Source organism: Brassica napus, chromosome C9, assembly GCF_020379485.1.
Source record: "Brassica napus cultivar Da-Ae chromosome C9, Da-Ae, whole genome shotgun sequence".
NCBI classification, from domain to species: Eukaryota; Viridiplantae; Streptophyta; class Magnoliopsida; order Brassicales; family Brassicaceae; genus Brassica; species Brassica napus.
In genome coordinates this window covers 60,970,403-60,987,358 of record NC_063452.1, presented here as the reverse complement: position 1 = coordinate 60,987,358, position 16,956 = coordinate 60,970,403, and the positions used below count along the sequence as shown (strand labels likewise).

Sequence of the window (16,956 nt, the reverse complement as noted above, 5' to 3'; positions counted from 1 at the left end):
GACTCCACCCATACGAGATTTTGTCGCGGTCAACTCGTTACGCAGCTGAGCGGACTCTCTACGCAGCTCCGTGACTTCATCATCCCGTCGCTGACCATAAGACGATGTCGCTCTCGGAACATCGTGGACGGAACCAATACCCAACGTCCGTCCCTTTTTTTTAGGGACAACCTTAAAAATAAAAAATAAATATTGTAAGTAAAAATTTAAAGTTAAATTAAATGAATAATTAAAAATTAATTTTTTTGAAAATTTACCTCCTCGTAAATCTTATCCACTTCAAGTGTGGATAAGGTGACGGGTAATCCGTCGGTAGACTGCTGGGTCAGCTGAGTCTGGCGGTCTTCAACCCGAGCAACTACGTCGTTGTAGATTTGCTCGGACTTGCCATCTACAAATACGCCCGCCTTGTTCTTGTGGGTCCTCTCGTAAAGTTCCATAAGAGACGGGAGATGTCCCGTCTCTTTGGCCTAAAAAACAGTTAAGAAAGTTAGAATAAATTAATATATGTATTAAAAAAATTATTTAATAAAATATTTAATTACCATTTCCAAACGGACACCGGCGTGGGGTTTTTGGCCCGTAGTGTGAAGCATCGGCCCGTTCCCGTGCTCATCGACCGTGTTACGGGAGTTAGAGCAAGCCTGGGCGATTCTAATGGAATCAGGAAGGCGCCAATAACGGATGAGGCCATCCCACACATCCGTGGTGAGCTCAGCGGGTTTGCCACGCTCATACCCCTTCACGATCCAGTCACCCTTCCAGTTGGAGACCGTGTCCAACAAGCGAACTTTCGCTTTCGCGTTAAACTTCTTCCTCACCCTCTCAGTGATCCCCAAGGCCCAATTATATTTTTGCTGTTGGAAAAAATAAATTAACAATTAGTTTTTAAGAAAGTATATATATAAATCATGAAAAAATTAAAATATATATAATTAATTAATAGAAACTTACAGCGTAAATTTTGAACCACGTCTTTCTGACGTAGTGAGGCGTCTTACTCCAGTTTGGATGTGCCATGGAGAAGTAACCGTTGATCGTGTCGGTTACGTCCGATGCAAGACATCCGTCAACCCCCCACCTGGAAAATACAAATTTAAAATATAAATTATTTTTAATGTTATAAAAGAAATTTAAACGAATTAAAAAAAAATTAATGCAACATACCACAACGTTCCGTCCGGTCGGTCTGGGTCGATGACTGGTAAACCTTCTCTGCCTGGCAGACTGAGAATGTCCTCTACAGTGTACTGCGACTAAGGAGCACTCGGAGGCACCATCAGATCAGGATGAATATCGGCGACCATCGGAGGTGCCATCGGAGGAGGCACAGGAGGAGGCATCGGAGGAGGCACATGAGGAGCCGATGGTGCACTAGAAGAAGTAGACCCAGAGACTCTCTGAGTGTACTGAGTCTCGGGGACAGTCTCCTGGCCCGAAGAACTTGGAGCAGAAGAAGAGGCCGGGTCTAAACGACTACCCGGCTCACCGAAGATCTCTCTGTAATGGGCAGTAAGTCTTCCTTTTCGAACCTGGGAAAAAAATGAAATTTTTAAAATTAACATCAACAATATATTTCCCAACATTATCCACCTAATCAACACTAAATAACATAAAATCCGCAAACCTATCTAAATTCCCTATACAAACCACCTAATATATCCTAAACTAACTAAATTAGAGAGGAATCAGAGAGGCTTACCATTGCTACGAAATGGAGAGGAAGTAGAGAGGAAGTAGAGAGGAAAGAAAGAGTGAGCGCTCGGGTGTATATATAAGATTACATATCGTCGCAAATTCGTCGTAAGTTTACGACGAAATAGCGAGCAGTTACAAAGGCCCGTGTTTTTTTTACGAGGAAATTGCGAGGAATCACAAAGGTCCGTGTTTTTGTTTACGAGGTATTAACGACGATTTTGCCTACGTGGAATTAACGAGGCTTGCTTTCCTATAAATATACCCACAACTCTCATTCTCAAACCACACATAAACTCCCAAATCACACACCTATCTGAAATCACATTCCTCAGCAAAATCATATTCAAATTATAATTATTTGAAAAAAATAGGAAAAGGATAAGATATTAGAATTCATGTGGGCGAGACTTACGTATTATAATTGCTGGAAGTCTTGCCACATTTTATTCTGGTATTTTGATCATTTTCCTTTTTTTCTAGTTTTTACACTACGAGGTATTTACGACGATTTATGCTTACGTGGAATTAACGTGTTTTATGTTTAAATCTTTTTACGTGGTCTTTACGACGATTTCTGGTTACGTGGTCTTTACGATGATTTATGCTTACGTGGTATTTACGACGATTTCATCCTACGTGGAATTAACGAGTGTTATGTTTAAATCCCTAGAATCCGAAACCCGAAACCCCATACCCGAAACCCCATACCCGAAACCCCAAACCCCAATCCCCAAACCCGAAACCCGAAACCCGAAAGCCCAAACCCGAAACCCGAAACCCCAACCCCCAAATCCGAAACCCGAAACCCGAAACCCGAAAACCCAAACCCGAAACCCGAAACCCCAACCCCGAAACCCGAAACCCGAAACCCGAAACCTCATACCCGAAACCCCAAACCCCAACCCCCAAACCCGAAACCCGAAAGCCCAAACTCGAAACCCGAAACCCAAACCCCCATCTTTAATTTTCTACTTCATATACCCCATATTTAATTTTAAGTTTCGTCGTTATTTTTAACGAGTGTTATGGTTAAATCCCTAGAACCCCAAACCCGAAACACGAAACCCGAAACCCGAAATCCAAAACCCGAAACCCCAAACCCCGAACCCCTAAACCCGAAACCCCAAACTCGAAACCCCAAACCCGAAACCCGAAACCCGAAATCCAAAACCCGAAACCCGAAACCCCGAACCCCTAAACCCGAAACCCCAAACTCTAAACCCCTAGACCCCGAACCCCAAACCCCAAACCCCGAACCCCTAAACCCGAAACCCGAAACCAAAAACCCGAAACCCCAAACCCCAAACCCGAAACCCCAAACCCCAAACCCCAAACCCCATATTCCTTATTTTCTACTTCATATATTCCAAACCCCATCTTTATTTTTAGGTTTCGTCGTTATTTCCTCGTTGTCTTACGTTGTATTTACGACGATTTCATCCTACGTGGTTTTTATGACGAATTCATCGTACGTGGTATTTACGAAGATTTTGTCCTACGTGGAATTAACGAGTCCCGCGTTCTGTATTTTTATATTTCCTCGTTATTTCCTCGTTGACCTACAAGTCCTTTACTACGATTTTTTGTTACGTGGAATTAACGAGTGTTATGTTTAAATCCCTTGAATCCGAAACCCCAAACCCCATATTCCTTATTTTCTACTTCATATACTCCAAACCCCATCTTTATTTCCATTCCAAACCACAATTCCCACATTTGCTTATTCATAAAACAAACTCCCGGCATTACCTTATTCATAAAACAATCCCCACATTATCTTATTCATAAAACAAACTCCCTCATCTTATTCATAAAACAAATACATCAATCGGATACATCGACATTCTCGTCATCACTAGAAACATCATCATTTTCATTAAACTCGTCTTCAACAGCTTCGTCTATGGCATCATCGGTAAGATCTTCGTACTCGTGATTATGCGGATCAATGAGAAGGATGTCATCAATTTCTTGTTCAGGTTCCTCAACTTCATTTATATGTTCTTCTTGCAATGGTGGTTCTTCTCCACTGATGATTCGTCCTCGAGGTGTAACTTTGATCACTGCTAACCAATTTATACCTGAATCTCTCATCCGAGGGTATGGAAGGAAGCTAACTTGGTCTGCTTGTGAAGCTAAGATGAAAGGCTCGAATTTGTTGTACCTTCGTCCACCGTTGACATCAACTACACCGAATTTGTTAGACCGAACACCTCTGTTGACGACGGGGTCGAACCATTCACATTTGAAGAGGACGCATTTCAGCTTCAGTATCCCTGGAAATTCGACTTCAATAATCTCCGTCAAGATCCCGTAAAAATCTGTTTCCCCTTTCACACATATTCCATAGTTACTGGTCGCCCGCTGTCTACCATAGTCATATGTATGAAAAGTATAGCCTCGTGTGAAATACATCTGTGATGTGGTGACCTTTACAAGTGGAGATTGAATTACTTCGTGTAACCACTTAGGATAATCTGCATCGTCGTCGTCATAATCAACCTGCAAAAATAGAGAGAATGTTAATGAAATACAGATAATGTATGAAAAAAACGTTTTAGTTAATACCTGATTCCGCAACCACTTAATGAAGTGTTGATCTTTCCTTTTGTCTACGTCACTTGTGGATATACCAGGAAATGTTTCTTCGACTTGAGAAACAAATAGGCTGTAAAATCACATTTTATAGGAATGAATCTCTCGCAATTATACAATTAATTATACTTATATGTGTTTCGAAGTGTCAATATATGTTACCTTTCAAAATAACGCATCAATGGATCTTCGCAATTGAGTAGAATATAGGTGTGTGCACTATGAGCGTCTTCTTCACTCGACCACCAAACCTCTTTAGACTTCCCACCGAGTCGCCCAATCTGGCTAAAGATGTCTGGAACACCAGCAACTGCATATGTTGGCGCAACACCACCATCATCATATCTTCTTGGAGCTCTTCTCCGTGTACGTACTTTTGACGCAAAGTAGTACGATGTGAAGTGAGAAACTTCTTCCGTCAAACTTCCAGCAATTATAGAACCTTCAACTTTGGCGAGGTTCTTTGCTTTTCCCTTCAAATATTTCATGGCTCGCTCATACTAATACATCCATCCGTAATGTACAGGTCCACAAAGCAATGCCTCATATTGGAGGTGGACAGCTAGATGCTCCATGACGTCAAAAAATCCGGGAGGAAATATCTTCTCCAAGTTGCACAATAAGATGGGAATGTTCTCCTGAAGCTGTTCCACAACTTCTTCTTTAAGAGTGCGTGTGCTCAGATCCCTGAAAAATGCTCCAATGCCTTTTATATTCAAAAAAAAATTAAACACATTGTTAGTCATATATTATTTTGTAAATTATTGTGATATAATACACTACGTACCTGCAAGTGCTTCATGTACGTTTGTTGGAAGTAGCTCCGCAAATGCAAAGGGCAGTAGTCGTTGCATAAATACATGACAATCATGACTCTTCATCCCAGAGAACTTTTGACCCTTTTCAACACATCTAGAGAGATTCGAAACATACCCATCGGGGAACTTCACTTCTGATGCCACCCAGTTGAACAACACCGACTTTTTTTCTGAAGATAATCTGAATATCGGAACGGGAACTTGTCCATTGCTTTTAATATGTAACTCGCTTCTTGAGCAAATATCCGGCAAGTCCAACCTCGATTTTATGTTGTCTTTTGTCTTCCCTGGGACATTCAATATTGTATTCATGATGTTCTCAAAGAAATTCTTCTCTATATGCATCACATCGAGGTTGTGGCGCAGAAGAAGATCCTTCCAATATGGCAACTCCCAAAATATACTCTTCTTGTGCCAGTTGTGATGAACACCGTAAGAATCTGGCATATTACGAGGGACATGCCAATTACCACCCCAACGAACTGTTTCGTTAGCTCCGTAGTATTCGATTTGCGCTTCAATTTGTTCTCCAGTTAGATATGGAGGAGGAGTGTCTCTCACAACCCTTTTGTGCCTAACCAAATTCTTGTTTCTTCGGTAAGGATGGCCAATGGGAAGAAATCGACGGTGACAATCAAACCAACTTGTCTTCCTACCATTCTTCAGTTGAAACGCATCTGTCGTTCCATTACAATATGGACAAGCTAATCTCCCATGTGTAGTCCATCCAGACAACATCCCATAGGCAGGGAAATCACTTATGGTCCACAAAAGCATCGCTCGCATCGTAAAATTCGTCTTCGTTGAACAGTCATACGTCGTCACCCCTGTTGACCACAAATCCTTCAACTCTTTTATCAGTGGTTGTAGGAAAACATCCAGGGACCTTTTTGGATGGTTCGGACCAGGTATTAATATGGTCAAGAATAGTAACTCCCGTTGCATGCACATCTCCGGTGGCAGGTTGTATGGAGTAAGAAAGACTGGCCACAATGAATATTGTCTCCCTGACATTCCGAATAAGTTTGTAACTTTCAATTCGGGGAGAAATAAGTTTACAACTTGTAGTTGATGGAGACCTGACACTAGGTCATAGTTTGGTGGGGATCTGATGCTATATGATAGTTATTGTTGATACATGATTTAGCACTAAATCCCTCCCGCCGAAAGAATAAGAAAACCGGTTAACGACTACTTTGAGTTAAGCTTAAACGGGCCTAGGAGAGCTCATAACGCGACGTCGGCCAGCCCGAGGTTCTTTGGATAATTAATGAGTCAAAGATCAAGAGGATTACTCTCCACATATATCGGAGTCGATAGATATAAAGAATGAGTCATAGCTAAAAAAGGGGAGCACTTGCAACAAACCACCAACCATGTTACGAGCTTCTTGCAACAACCTGATTCTCATATAAAATAGGCCTTGGGAGACGAGAAGAAGGGGACATCTGATAAACAAAAGAATGAAGGAAACATTAAACGTCAAGAGAGACTTTGGTCTCAGCAAGACCTCTTGAACGAGAGGACGTCTCTGAAATCACCAACAACGAGATTGTATTGAACAAAGGACGCGATTTCTTATTCATTGACATCGATCTCTAGATATATTCATAAATCAGCCGCTGTAAGTCTTTCTATGACATATAAACGAACCTCTTCTGAGGTTAAAACTAACGACGCCCACCAATGAACCCGACATCTCGTCCGAGACAGATGAAACCGACATCTCTCTCGAGATGATGATAATCGAACTACGTTATGACTTGATCCCTTAACGGGTACGTAGGCAGCTCGATCTCGAGTTCAGTCACGATCCTTCCTCCTCCCGATATCTTTATGATATTCGACCTGCGAATATAGTCCATTTTCGCCGACTTATACCTGATTACATCGTTGTGTTCTGAGGATATCGTTGCCCACATTATCTTCCCTAGTTTTACTTTCAAACATTATCAAATACTTAGTGTAGATTTTAGGATCTACAGTTATGATTGGGAAATAGATCGTCGACCATTTACTTACATATATAGTAAACGGACTATGCTCCAGATAGTATCCTTAATGAGTGCATACATTAATTAAGAGAGTGTACATGCAATATTCAACATGTTTGAAAGATTTGATATGTATGAGCATCCTGATTATTATTATTTGTTATTTTGTTATTTAACAGTGGTTTAAGCTTTGTAGATTATCAGCTAGAGCCGACATCTCACTAATTGCAACCTTATATTCCACTTGATACAAAGAGTTTGGGGGAAGAACTAATACAAAGAGCAGCTGTCCATATACATAGTTCTTTTCTTTTAAGCATATATACATTACATCAAGATATATTACATATATATAAGTTTCACACCTGCGAACAGTAAATAGAATTTGAATCCATACAACGTTTGATCAAGAGTACTTACTAGGTGTCCTGATGAGCATGCGGCTTATACATAGTTTATAACTGACTTACCGGATAATCAACCTTTGATATCCTGGTAATGAAGATCCGACCAGATACAAGCAGCTGAAACAAATCCCATAGTTAAATAACTTTACTTGAATCAACATAGATAACACATAAGCCCAAGAAGCAGCTACGAGGCAAAAAGAACAAGAGCAAGACTTTAGCAAGTCTTCACTGTTAAATTATGACATTGAGGCAATACCTCCCTTATCTCGGTATCACTGCTTATTATAATAGTACCATCAGTTTGCTGATCCACGTATCTGTCACCATGTTCAAAACAGATCATCTCTCTTCTTTGGAAGATTGGTTAAATCACACAAAGCGAGACGGGGGTTTCTTCGGAAACTGATTTGCTGCTATCTTCACTCATTTTACACAAAAGGAAAGATCGATACTTTCAATAATTCAAACTATGTTGAATTGAATTAAGATGATAAGCACCCGGTGGGAGATCTGAAGAGTGGAGAAATTAGGGTTTTTGATTTCGTTGAGGCCGAAAACCGTCTGGATTTTTTTTCCGATCTCTATTTTTTTAACATCAGTTTTGCGAACGTTATTTGGCTAGCGACGCGTGGTCTCACTGTATACGAAGTTCAATGAAGCCCAATATCATTAAAAAAATTCAAGCCCATTATATTAATAGATTAGTGTACCTGTTATAAACATTTCATCAACAACAAAAAATATCTTAAATTCTTAGTATTGTTTTTTATTGTCAACACACAACAGTTCTCACAATTCTTAGTTTTTTTTTGGTGCAACTCACACTTCTTAGTTAACTGAAACTTTAAACAATGATGGAAGATAGAAATGTTATAAATTTTATCTAATCATATGTTTTTTTGTGAACTAACTTTGATAAACATCTTCTATCACTAACTTTTACCTACAGTAAGAATCTTGTGTAAGCTCTCATACGAAAGCTTTGTAACATTATGTAATTCTCTTGTAAGTAAAAATATGATGTACAAATGTACAACAAATAATTTTCTTCTTTACCAACAGTTTTTCCTTGTTAAATGGCTTACTTGAAAGAAAAAAATGTTTAATAGGAATTAAACACGAACCAAAGATACAAACAAAAAAGGTAGATGTTAGAAAAGCAGGAGAAAAGAGCCAACATAGAAATAGATATCAGTCTATCACAGCTGAAGTATGAATAATGCCAAACATTAGGCAAGGACGATGAAATTGTTTATAAATTTCTCTTCTTCATTAACATCACAACAGAAAAGTTAAAATTGCAAGTTTATTTTATATAGTTTCTTATATGTGTCTAGAGACTCAACTAGAGTATTACGCACAAAAAAAAAATCAACATTTTGTTTTTGTTGCATGAACATAAGGTGAGTCAAATGACTCAAATAGCTCAATAATCACCGGAGGTAGTGTTTGCGGAGACTGGCACAACCACGGAGTGGTTAGTCCCGGAAGAAGCCCATGGCATTGGCGAAGTGGCGAGTAGAGGCGATACCGTTAGAACGTGTGAGGATTACGGTGGCAGTGTTGCGACCAGGATCAGGGAATTGGCAGTTGGAGATAGGACTATTGACGAGCACCGCCAGACATTGCTGGTCCTGTCGGTCTCCTTCGACGGCAACTCTGTATCTTCCTCGGCGTCCTGTCACCGCCTCACCGACAACCTCCGATTTCAATGTCACACTGTCTTTGCACACTATTTTCACTTTTGCCCCTATTATTCAAACAGCACCCCCAAATATTCAAAGTTTTAATCCGTGTTTCTAACAATGTAACATACAACAAAAAAATTGAGTAAGGACTCAAGGTATATATGATTAGTAGAAGAAAATATAAGTAGCCGAAAATATAATCGTTAGTCTTACTTTCAAACGCCAGTCTATATATTTGAGATTGATGTAATTTTCATGTAAAATACAATATTGTGTCACTTTGCATGTTACTATCAGATCCAAATGATTAATTGATAATTACATAGTGAAAAATACGAGGCGAACGAGTATGAAAATATACGCACCGGTGATATATTTGGTGAGGATTGTCTCAAATCCAAAGCGGCAAGTGTCGCAGTAAACACATCCTTCTATATGAAATGGTGTTCCAGCCGCCATGGCCGCAAGTGGCAGTAGCAAAACACACATCACGGCGAGCAGAGGTGTATATGATCTAGCCATCTACATAAACAACTGAAGAATGATACTATAATTTTTGGAGTTTGTTTTTTTTTTTGAGAGTTTGTTGCTTGTGAAGGGGTTTTGTGAATTAATTATTTGCGAGCTACCTAGTATATATAAGAAGGAAGCTGAAAGGCACATGTATCAAAGATGTAAGTGTATCGCATCGTGTGCGAATTAAAAAAAAAGCTTGCTTAGTGTCGGCTAGATCCAATTGCGGCTCCTCCTCCGCCTTCTACGGCAAATGTGGATAGAGTTTGTGTTGCCTCCTCCACATGTCTAACTCGTACGGTTCTTGTTAATTCTAGTCTACGTTTTAAGCTTTTTTTTTTAACAACCAATGCTTATATTAAAATTAAACGCCCAATGGGCTAAGTCGATTACAACCGAAGAGATATTCGACGGTAAAATGATAAGCAAACATAACTAAAACATAAAAAAGATAGATGTGGCTAAGGAAAAAAGAACCCCGTAGAAAATCTTCGCTTGTTGTCCTAAAGCCCGCGTTTGAAAGAACATACAAAAGTCGACATTGACGTTGAAGAACCCAACCAATGGGTTTTGAGAACAATTGAAAACCGTCTCTGAAAATGCATGGATCTCCCGACGTTGCAGTGACACTGAAGTGCAGAGAAGTTGCCGGAGTAGGACTACACACATAATCGTCGACGGTACAACCGCTAAAGAAAAACAGTTAACAAAGTCAGGAGAAGGCATTGACAATGATTGCTTGGCCGGCAAGAGATGCAAAATCCAAACATGGTGAACATCCACAAGATCGAGGCCGCCTTAGTAACTACATAGTTACAGGTGAACATTGACAACCTCTATGTTTCGAGCTACGGTTTATTTTTTTGGACAAGTATAGATTGTTATTTTCAGGATTATTTTCACTAGTTATTAGTTTATCATTTCTTCAGTCTACGTGAAAAGAACAAAACATGGTGAACATCTACAAGATCGAGGCCGCCTTAGTAACTACATAGACAGACTTGTCAGGGACCGCATTGACTCACTCCGAGGCTCTGCAAATGGCAGCTTTGACACACACTTGCAGGCTTGGTTTACAAGCTGATGAGAGAAGATGAGAGCTTTAGAATCAGTTTTTTAAATAGTTTCTATAAACACAACTCAAACAAAGTTACATAGGTTGTAAAAAAAAAATTTGATCAGAATAAATTTAACATTCATTCAAAAATAACAAAAAAAATCGTTTTCACAGAGTTTTCTAGACTGAATCAAAGGCGTTGATTTTTATTTTTAAGTAGAAGACCAAGAAAACAATATGTTTTTATTAGATAAAAATTATTAAATTTCCTCTTCAAATTGCGTAATGGCTTTTCCATACCATGTTGATCCATGATTTTGTATCGTAGGTTGGTTATGTACAGTATTATTTAATTTAAATAAAAATTATAAATAGTGATGACTAATTAATTTTGTCTTGATTAAATTCAGTTTTGACGTTAACCGTGGCTTATAATAACAGGAAAAACGTTGGTACTTGGAAGGTGAAAGTGACCGCGGGATTAGTAAAAGTCTTGTCCATTTGATGGTCGGTTACATTAGCAGCAATTGATCTTATGAACAAGACTTATTGGGCCCAGAGGAACCGATGACAGCCACTACACGTCTTAAATACAAACAAAATAGTCCACAAAAGAGAAAGCGCCAGAGAGTCCCCAAGTCTGGAAAGCCGATAAGTCAACACGGAACTCTCCTTCCTCCAAGTCAGGCAAAGAAGCCGTATGAGAAACATTCTTTGAACATGTGATTAAGGCCCTGTTCGTTACGGAATCGCTGCGGCAGCGACCAGAAAATTAACACTAATGAAGAGCGAAGTAGCTATGGTGGAACAGAAATAGTCGCTGGAAGTGATTTCCGGATAACTCCGTGACGTCTTTTATGGACGCCAATTTTTTCAGCGACGTCTCTTGTTTGCCGCTGCGACACTAAATAGCTCCTTCACCCACGTTTCACTCCATTAATTAATAGAATCACTGTTATATTTTCTGTCGCTGCTGCTGCCGCAGCGGTTCTGAAACGAACAGGGCCTAAGGAGGGAGGAGTACGAAGATGAGGTGGCGATGAGGATGCATGCGTGGGACATGGAAGGGATGCCTCTAGGGAAGGAGTCCCCAAGTCTCCTTTGCAAAGTAAGCCGTATTCTTCTTCGCCGTGAAGCAAACACAGTTTTTTTATTGTTGGGTGCAAATGTTAGAAGCAAACAAAGTTGTTTTGGGTCAAAGTGCAAACACAGATTTTAACCGAACAGAGGGATACACAAGCAAGCTCGAAGTAATTCTCTGTCGACAAAGCAAGGTCCAAATTTGAAAGTGTCTTGCATAGATTTTTTTTTTTTTTAGTTTTTTTGGTCAAACAACAATGCATTCATTCATTCAAACATAAAAGTGTTATCCTCCAACAGAGGAGTTTACAGAAAGCAGAGTGAGAGCAGACTTTGCCACCAAGTCAGCCTCGCCATTAAAGGTCCTAGAGATAAAGTGAAAAGAAATCCGATCAAAGTACGACAAAGCATGATAGATATCAAACATGATACCGAACAGTTCAGGTTGAGTGGCTTCCTTCTTCGGTAGAGAGACGAGGGAGAGCGAATCGGTTAGAACGGCCAGGGATCGGACGTTTGAATAGACGGATGTAACAACCGCGAGGCGAACAGCTATGGCCTCTGCCATAAGAGCTGAAGATACATGGGAGCGAGGCTCGCTCAGGTTTGGTATGCGCTTTAGGTTATTTCCTGAGAAAATGCCTCCAATTCCACAGCCACCGGAAGAACTGTCCCACGCTGCATAAATCTGAAATAGTTTTACACCCGAAGCCTCCCGAGACGGAGAGTATTAAGATTATACAACGTACACCCTTTACAAGGGGATAATTACACATCTTGTTTGTTTTAATTATATGTTTTGGATTTTATTTATTCGCCGATTAAAGGTAACTAATTAAGCAGTGGGAGCGTTACCGGAAGATTGATGTCGGAGATTTGTCCAGGTGACACCTCCATATAATCAGCTTCGGCTCGCACAAGATTACTCTTCTCCATCTGTAACATAAAATACATATTACCCTTGAGCAAGTAAAAGTAAGAACTATCTTGTGCGAGTAACCTGGTTATTTAATCACCACTGGACCCTTGAGCAAGTAAAAGTAAGAACTATATACTTGAACTGTGCCAATCGGATCGAAACTTAAACCGTAACAAAAAAAAAACTTTAGTTACCTGGCTAGCCAAAACATGGTTCTCCTCTTCCAGCAACTTCTCCTGGTTTAAAGATCAACACATCAATTTACTCATATATAAAGTTTATAGACTTAACTTCAGATTTTTAATTCAAAACATTCTAGTGGTCCTGAAAAGACTAGGATACATTGGCAATAGGTTAGAGATAGGCTTGCGGCCTCATGAAGCAGACTTAGATAAACTAAGACAACACGACCATAATATAACTAAAGTGCTAGCTATAAACTTGGAAGCATATATCTAACCTTTTCTTTAAGGTTCTCGACAAGCTTCAACATTAGTTCTGTCTGCAACAAAGTAATTAAATCTAAGCGCACGGTTGTTCTTGAAAAACAAAGTAAGAAAAGAGAAGACATCACGGAAGTAACGTACCTTCCTAGCTCTTGTTACGGAGAGGGCGTTCTCAAGGTGTTCCTCCAGCTGAACCAGGGAACCCACACTTACATTATCGACATTTGATTCCTCAAGCTTGCTGCATATATTCATAGATTGACAAGAAACCCTAATTCCTCTGTGATCAAAGGAGAGAAGAGTTTTAGTTAGTATTAACCTTTCCACAAGTTCCAGTAGCTCATGGTGTGAACCACAGTCCAAAGCTTTTGACTGACGATCCTGTCCATGGAGAAGTAATATAAGCTTAAAAATCTGGTTGTGCATGAGGATCCATCATCTCATATATAGGGATCACTAAGGGAACTAATATATAATAAATGGATTAATACCACAATTCCTAAAACAAGATCTCCACAAATTTAAGGTGCTAAACATGTGTTTTACCCACTCCTATCCAATTTGATGATCATCAATCTCTGTATAACCAATTTGATGATCTTGAAAACAAACTTTTGATAACTACAGCTCCAAAATAGTAATTATATGTGTACCGTTAAGTGCGGGCATGCCAATACATTCTAACACCCCCCACCCCACAAAAAAAATCAAACCTACATGAATTGCTACTGATCGGTAGAAACTATCTAGGCATTTGGTAAATTTAATCCTAAGAAACTACATCAAATAGAAGATTAGTGTCGCCTGTATTACCAAGGCTTTAAGATCATCACCATGTTGCTTTCCATATCGATCAAGGATCTTGACCAGGCTGGAGAGAAGACGAGAAAAAATCAAAGTATGTTAGGATCAAAACTACCAGCTAACCCTTGAAAGAATGAACTGGAAACTATGAAACATGTATAGGGCACAGAAGACAATTAGAGACAAAAGTTCAATTTTCACACACACAGTTTTCATTAACATTCCAGAAAAATTAATATTTACGTTTAAGCAGAACCACATTTGGTTTTCCATTTCTTATTTTATAACTTTCACTCTTATGCTTTCTAAGCAGTATTTTAATGGTCAGATGATCTTTTAATCTCTTCCAAGGCGTGTTCCAAAAAAACCTCTTCCAAGGAAAAGAGGAACTCTAGTATTTACCACGAATTACCCTAAGTTTGGTTGTCTCATGAATCTTATGGCTTCACATTTAAATTGTAAACTGATATAACGAAAAAGAAATTGTCACTCAAGGATATTGTCCATCGACATTTTAGTAATTAGAAAACTAGAACATGCAAACGCAATCGTAAATGCAAACAAACAATTAAGGCGTAGAGGTAATCCATAGAAGCAACAGCTGAACACGGTAAAAAAATCTTATTTATGACTTTATAGAAGTCCCAGCAAATTTGAAAAACAGTTCCACTAATTCAACAGTTTTGTTAAAAGGTTTCAATTCCACCGTGAAGTTAAGCTCTTTGCAACAAAATCAAGGATGCACAATTGCGTTATTGAGTAACTAAAGGTCAAATTCCAGGTTCTAAAAGCCTTTCTTCTTTTGCTCAACAACTAATCTCGATTAGCTATTCCAAGGCTGGACCTAACTAATATTCAGTGTGAGGAGTGAACAAGTATTAAATAATTGAGACATGACCAGCGATCTTCACTAACATCGCCAAACCTGTACAATCAGTTGGTTAATATTATAGGGTTAAGCTAACACTTCACCAAATTTAAATTTTGACAAGGGGTTGGAATTTTCTCCATGAAGAAAGGTTTTGGTGAGGTGGTTGGTTTCCAAGAGGCACCAAAGGAAATACGTTATGTTATTGTCAATGCCTACAACAAGAAACACAACGAGATGCAAGGTTGTGTGATCGTACATTTCCATAACAAAAGCTACAATGTTGTGGGTTGTCAATTCAAATGAACAAAGCTACAAAGTTCGATTAAAAGCTATCATCCAATTACATAATGTAGCATATGCATGTGCCGTAACTACTAGAGTGCGAAACTAAACGCTTGGGATAATCTTATAATAACAAATCAATAAAAGGGAGAAAAACTTCTAGAAAATCATTTATACCTTATATATTTTAGTCCATAGTCGCACACTGGCATACCTTAAACCAGACTTGCTGATCTATTAATATACCATCAATCCCACTAACTTTATCTACATGGGTTTGCATTGTATATTTGTATTGTACGAAAATCCAAGAGAAAACTAAATTTAATCTATTCTATTAAAACATCAACATGACATATTGATATAGGTACGGTCCAACTATTTTAATAGAATATATTAAAACTTTTTATTAATCATTTAAGAGAAATATTATACAAAAATACAAATATAACTAAAAACAATTTTTTTTAAAAAATGTAAAACAAAAAATATATCCACCCTTTAAAAAAACGGGTCACCCTTTAAAAATACGGGTCAGAATCTAGTCGGTCTTAAAATAGACCAATTAGTGTACATTATGTGTGAGACAAAGAGTTATATATGCACACAACGCTTCCGATTAAAAGAACCGCAATCGATACTAGATCAAATAAAAGTAACTAACAGTGAGTCTGTGTTTTCCAGAAGCTACCAAAATTCTTTTTTTTTACTGAAAAGACTACCAAAATTCAAAAGTACTATCTTTATGCAAATTATTAAGAATCAGTTAGGAAACTTTATATTGGTACGCTTCAAGTAATAACCTCACGGTATAAAGAGAAATTACAAGAATTGATCTACAATAATCTACACTATCTATTATTCAGCATCAACCTCACAGCGATTCTATAGATCTCCCCCAAGTGCATTTCATTGCATACAAATCTGAGAGATCCAATAGATTTAATTACTCTACAAAGAGAAACATGAATCAACAATTATTTTGACATAAAACTCTTCTGAAACATAAGGAGTTCCTAAAGCTAAAAAGCTGATGAACTAACAATCAAAGATGGATATAAGCTTCACGAAGTAACATCAAGTATGCATCACAGCGTGTCAAAGATCTTGAAGGACATGCAATTTTTTTTTGAAATAAAAAAAAAATCCATGCAGAAAAGTTGTAACATTGTTCGTCCTTCGATTTGGTTGTCTCATGTATCTAGCAACACACAAACCAAGAAAACCACACAAGATTCGCAGGAAATATTTTTTAAAAATAATTATATTTTTTTCTGAAAAAAAGTTAGTAATTAACAATAATAATGGAAAACCCAGAATAGTAAAAGTCGTACTTAACACCGGAGGAGAAGCTGTAGAGTTTTCCGGAGGCGGAGACGACAAGAAGAGCGACGGATGCGTCACAGAGAACGGAAAGCTGACGAGCTTTCTCGATGAGACCGTTGCGTCGTTTGGAGAAGGTAACTTGTCGGCTACTTTTGTTCTCAATTGGCTTGATTTCAAGTTTCTTTCTCCCCATGGCTTCTGTCTCCAACAGGGCTTTGCGCCCTAATTTGATCTTGAGGTCCGGTTTCCACTAGCCGGAGATACTGAGCGTTTTATGTTTTCTTTTTTCCTTTTTTCCTTTTATTTCATTCTATTTTTGTGTCCATATACTTCTACTTTTTTCTTCCTCGGGCAAGGGGTTCCTTTTTTTTTTATTAGGGTTTACTTACAGGATTGCCACGTGTGTCGCATGACGAATTCGCTGTGGGCGCGTTGCTCCTACTTTGTCTATCATT

The 16,956-nt window shown here is 38.7% G+C and overlaps 3 protein-coding genes across 11 annotated transcripts; all 3 read right to left on the bottom strand.

Moving 5' to 3' along the window:
* Positions 1-4,455: 4,455 nt before the first annotated feature.
* On the bottom strand, positions 4,456-8,544 carry LOC111209845. The gene is made up of 2 exons (XM_048769391.1): positions 7,772-8,544; positions 4,456-7,629 (listed from the first exon to the last, which is right to left on the bottom strand). Exon 2 carries the CDS (start codon positions 6,123-6,125, stop codon positions 5,073-5,075), a length of 1,053 nt encoding a protein of 350 aa, XP_048625348.1. The 5' UTR covers positions 6,126-7,629; positions 7,772-8,544; the 3' UTR covers positions 4,456-5,072.
* A 142-nt stretch (positions 8,545-8,686) lies between these two features.
* On the bottom strand, positions 8,687-11,907 carry LOC125593170 (protein DOWNSTREAM OF FLC-like). Its single transcript, XM_048769392.1, has 2 exons — positions 9,569-11,907; positions 8,687-9,265 (listed from the first exon to the last, which is right to left on the bottom strand). The coding sequence occupies exons 1-2, from the start codon at positions 9,723-9,725 to the stop codon at positions 8,994-8,996; spliced, it is 429 nt and encodes a 142-aa protein (XP_048625349.1). The 5' UTR covers positions 9,726-11,907; the 3' UTR covers positions 8,687-8,993.
* A 151-nt stretch (positions 11,908-12,058) lies between these two features.
* Positions 12,059-16,845, bottom strand: LOC106358319 (MADS-box protein FLOWERING LOCUS C). 9 transcript variants are annotated; one of them, XM_013798074.3, is made up of 8 exons: positions 16,510-16,834; positions 14,032-14,089; positions 13,538-13,599; positions 13,360-13,459; positions 13,233-13,274; positions 12,967-13,008; positions 12,709-12,789; positions 12,059-12,565 (listed from the first exon to the last, which is right to left on the bottom strand). In XM_013798074.3, exons 1-8 carry the CDS (start codon positions 16,692-16,694, stop codon positions 12,140-12,142), a joined length of 996 nt encoding a protein of 331 aa, XP_013653528.1. In that variant the 5' UTR covers positions 16,695-16,834; the 3' UTR covers positions 12,059-12,139. The 9 variants fall into 9 exon arrangements, with proteins under 9 accessions (XP_013653528.1, XP_013653529.1, XP_013653530.1 ...); XM_013798075.3 differs by having other exon boundaries at positions 12,059-12,541; positions 16,510-16,833; XM_013798076.3 differs by having other exon boundaries at positions 12,059-12,531; positions 16,510-16,833.
* Positions 16,846-16,956: the final 111 nt, after the last annotated feature.

Excerpts from the sequence above, each read along its gene's own strand:
- LOC106358319 (XM_013798071.3), bottom strand. The coding sequence starts at position 16,694 with ATGGGGAGAAAGAAACTTGAAATCAAGCCAATTGAGAACAAAAGTAGC. Across the intron at positions 13,600-14,031 it reads GTGATGATCTTAAAGCCTTG|GATCGTCAGTCAAAAGCTTT; the intron begins GTAATACAGGCG and ends CTCCATGGACAG. Across the intron at positions 12,790-12,966 it reads ACCATGTTTTGGCTAGCCAG|ATGGAGAAGAGTAATCTTGT; the intron begins GTAACTAAAGTT and ends TTTATGTTACAG.
- LOC125593170 (XM_048769392.1), bottom strand. The coding sequence starts at position 9,725 with ATGGCTAGATCATATACACCTCTGCTCGCCGTGATGTGTGTTTTGCTA. Across the intron at positions 9,266-9,568 it reads CCTCACCAAATATATCACCG|GGGCAAAAGTGAAAATAGTG; the intron begins GTGCGTATATTT and ends TTTGAATAATAG.
- LOC111209845 (XM_048769391.1), bottom strand. The coding sequence starts at position 6,125 with ATGTCAGGGAGACAATATTCATTGTGGCCAGTCTTTCTTACTCCATAC.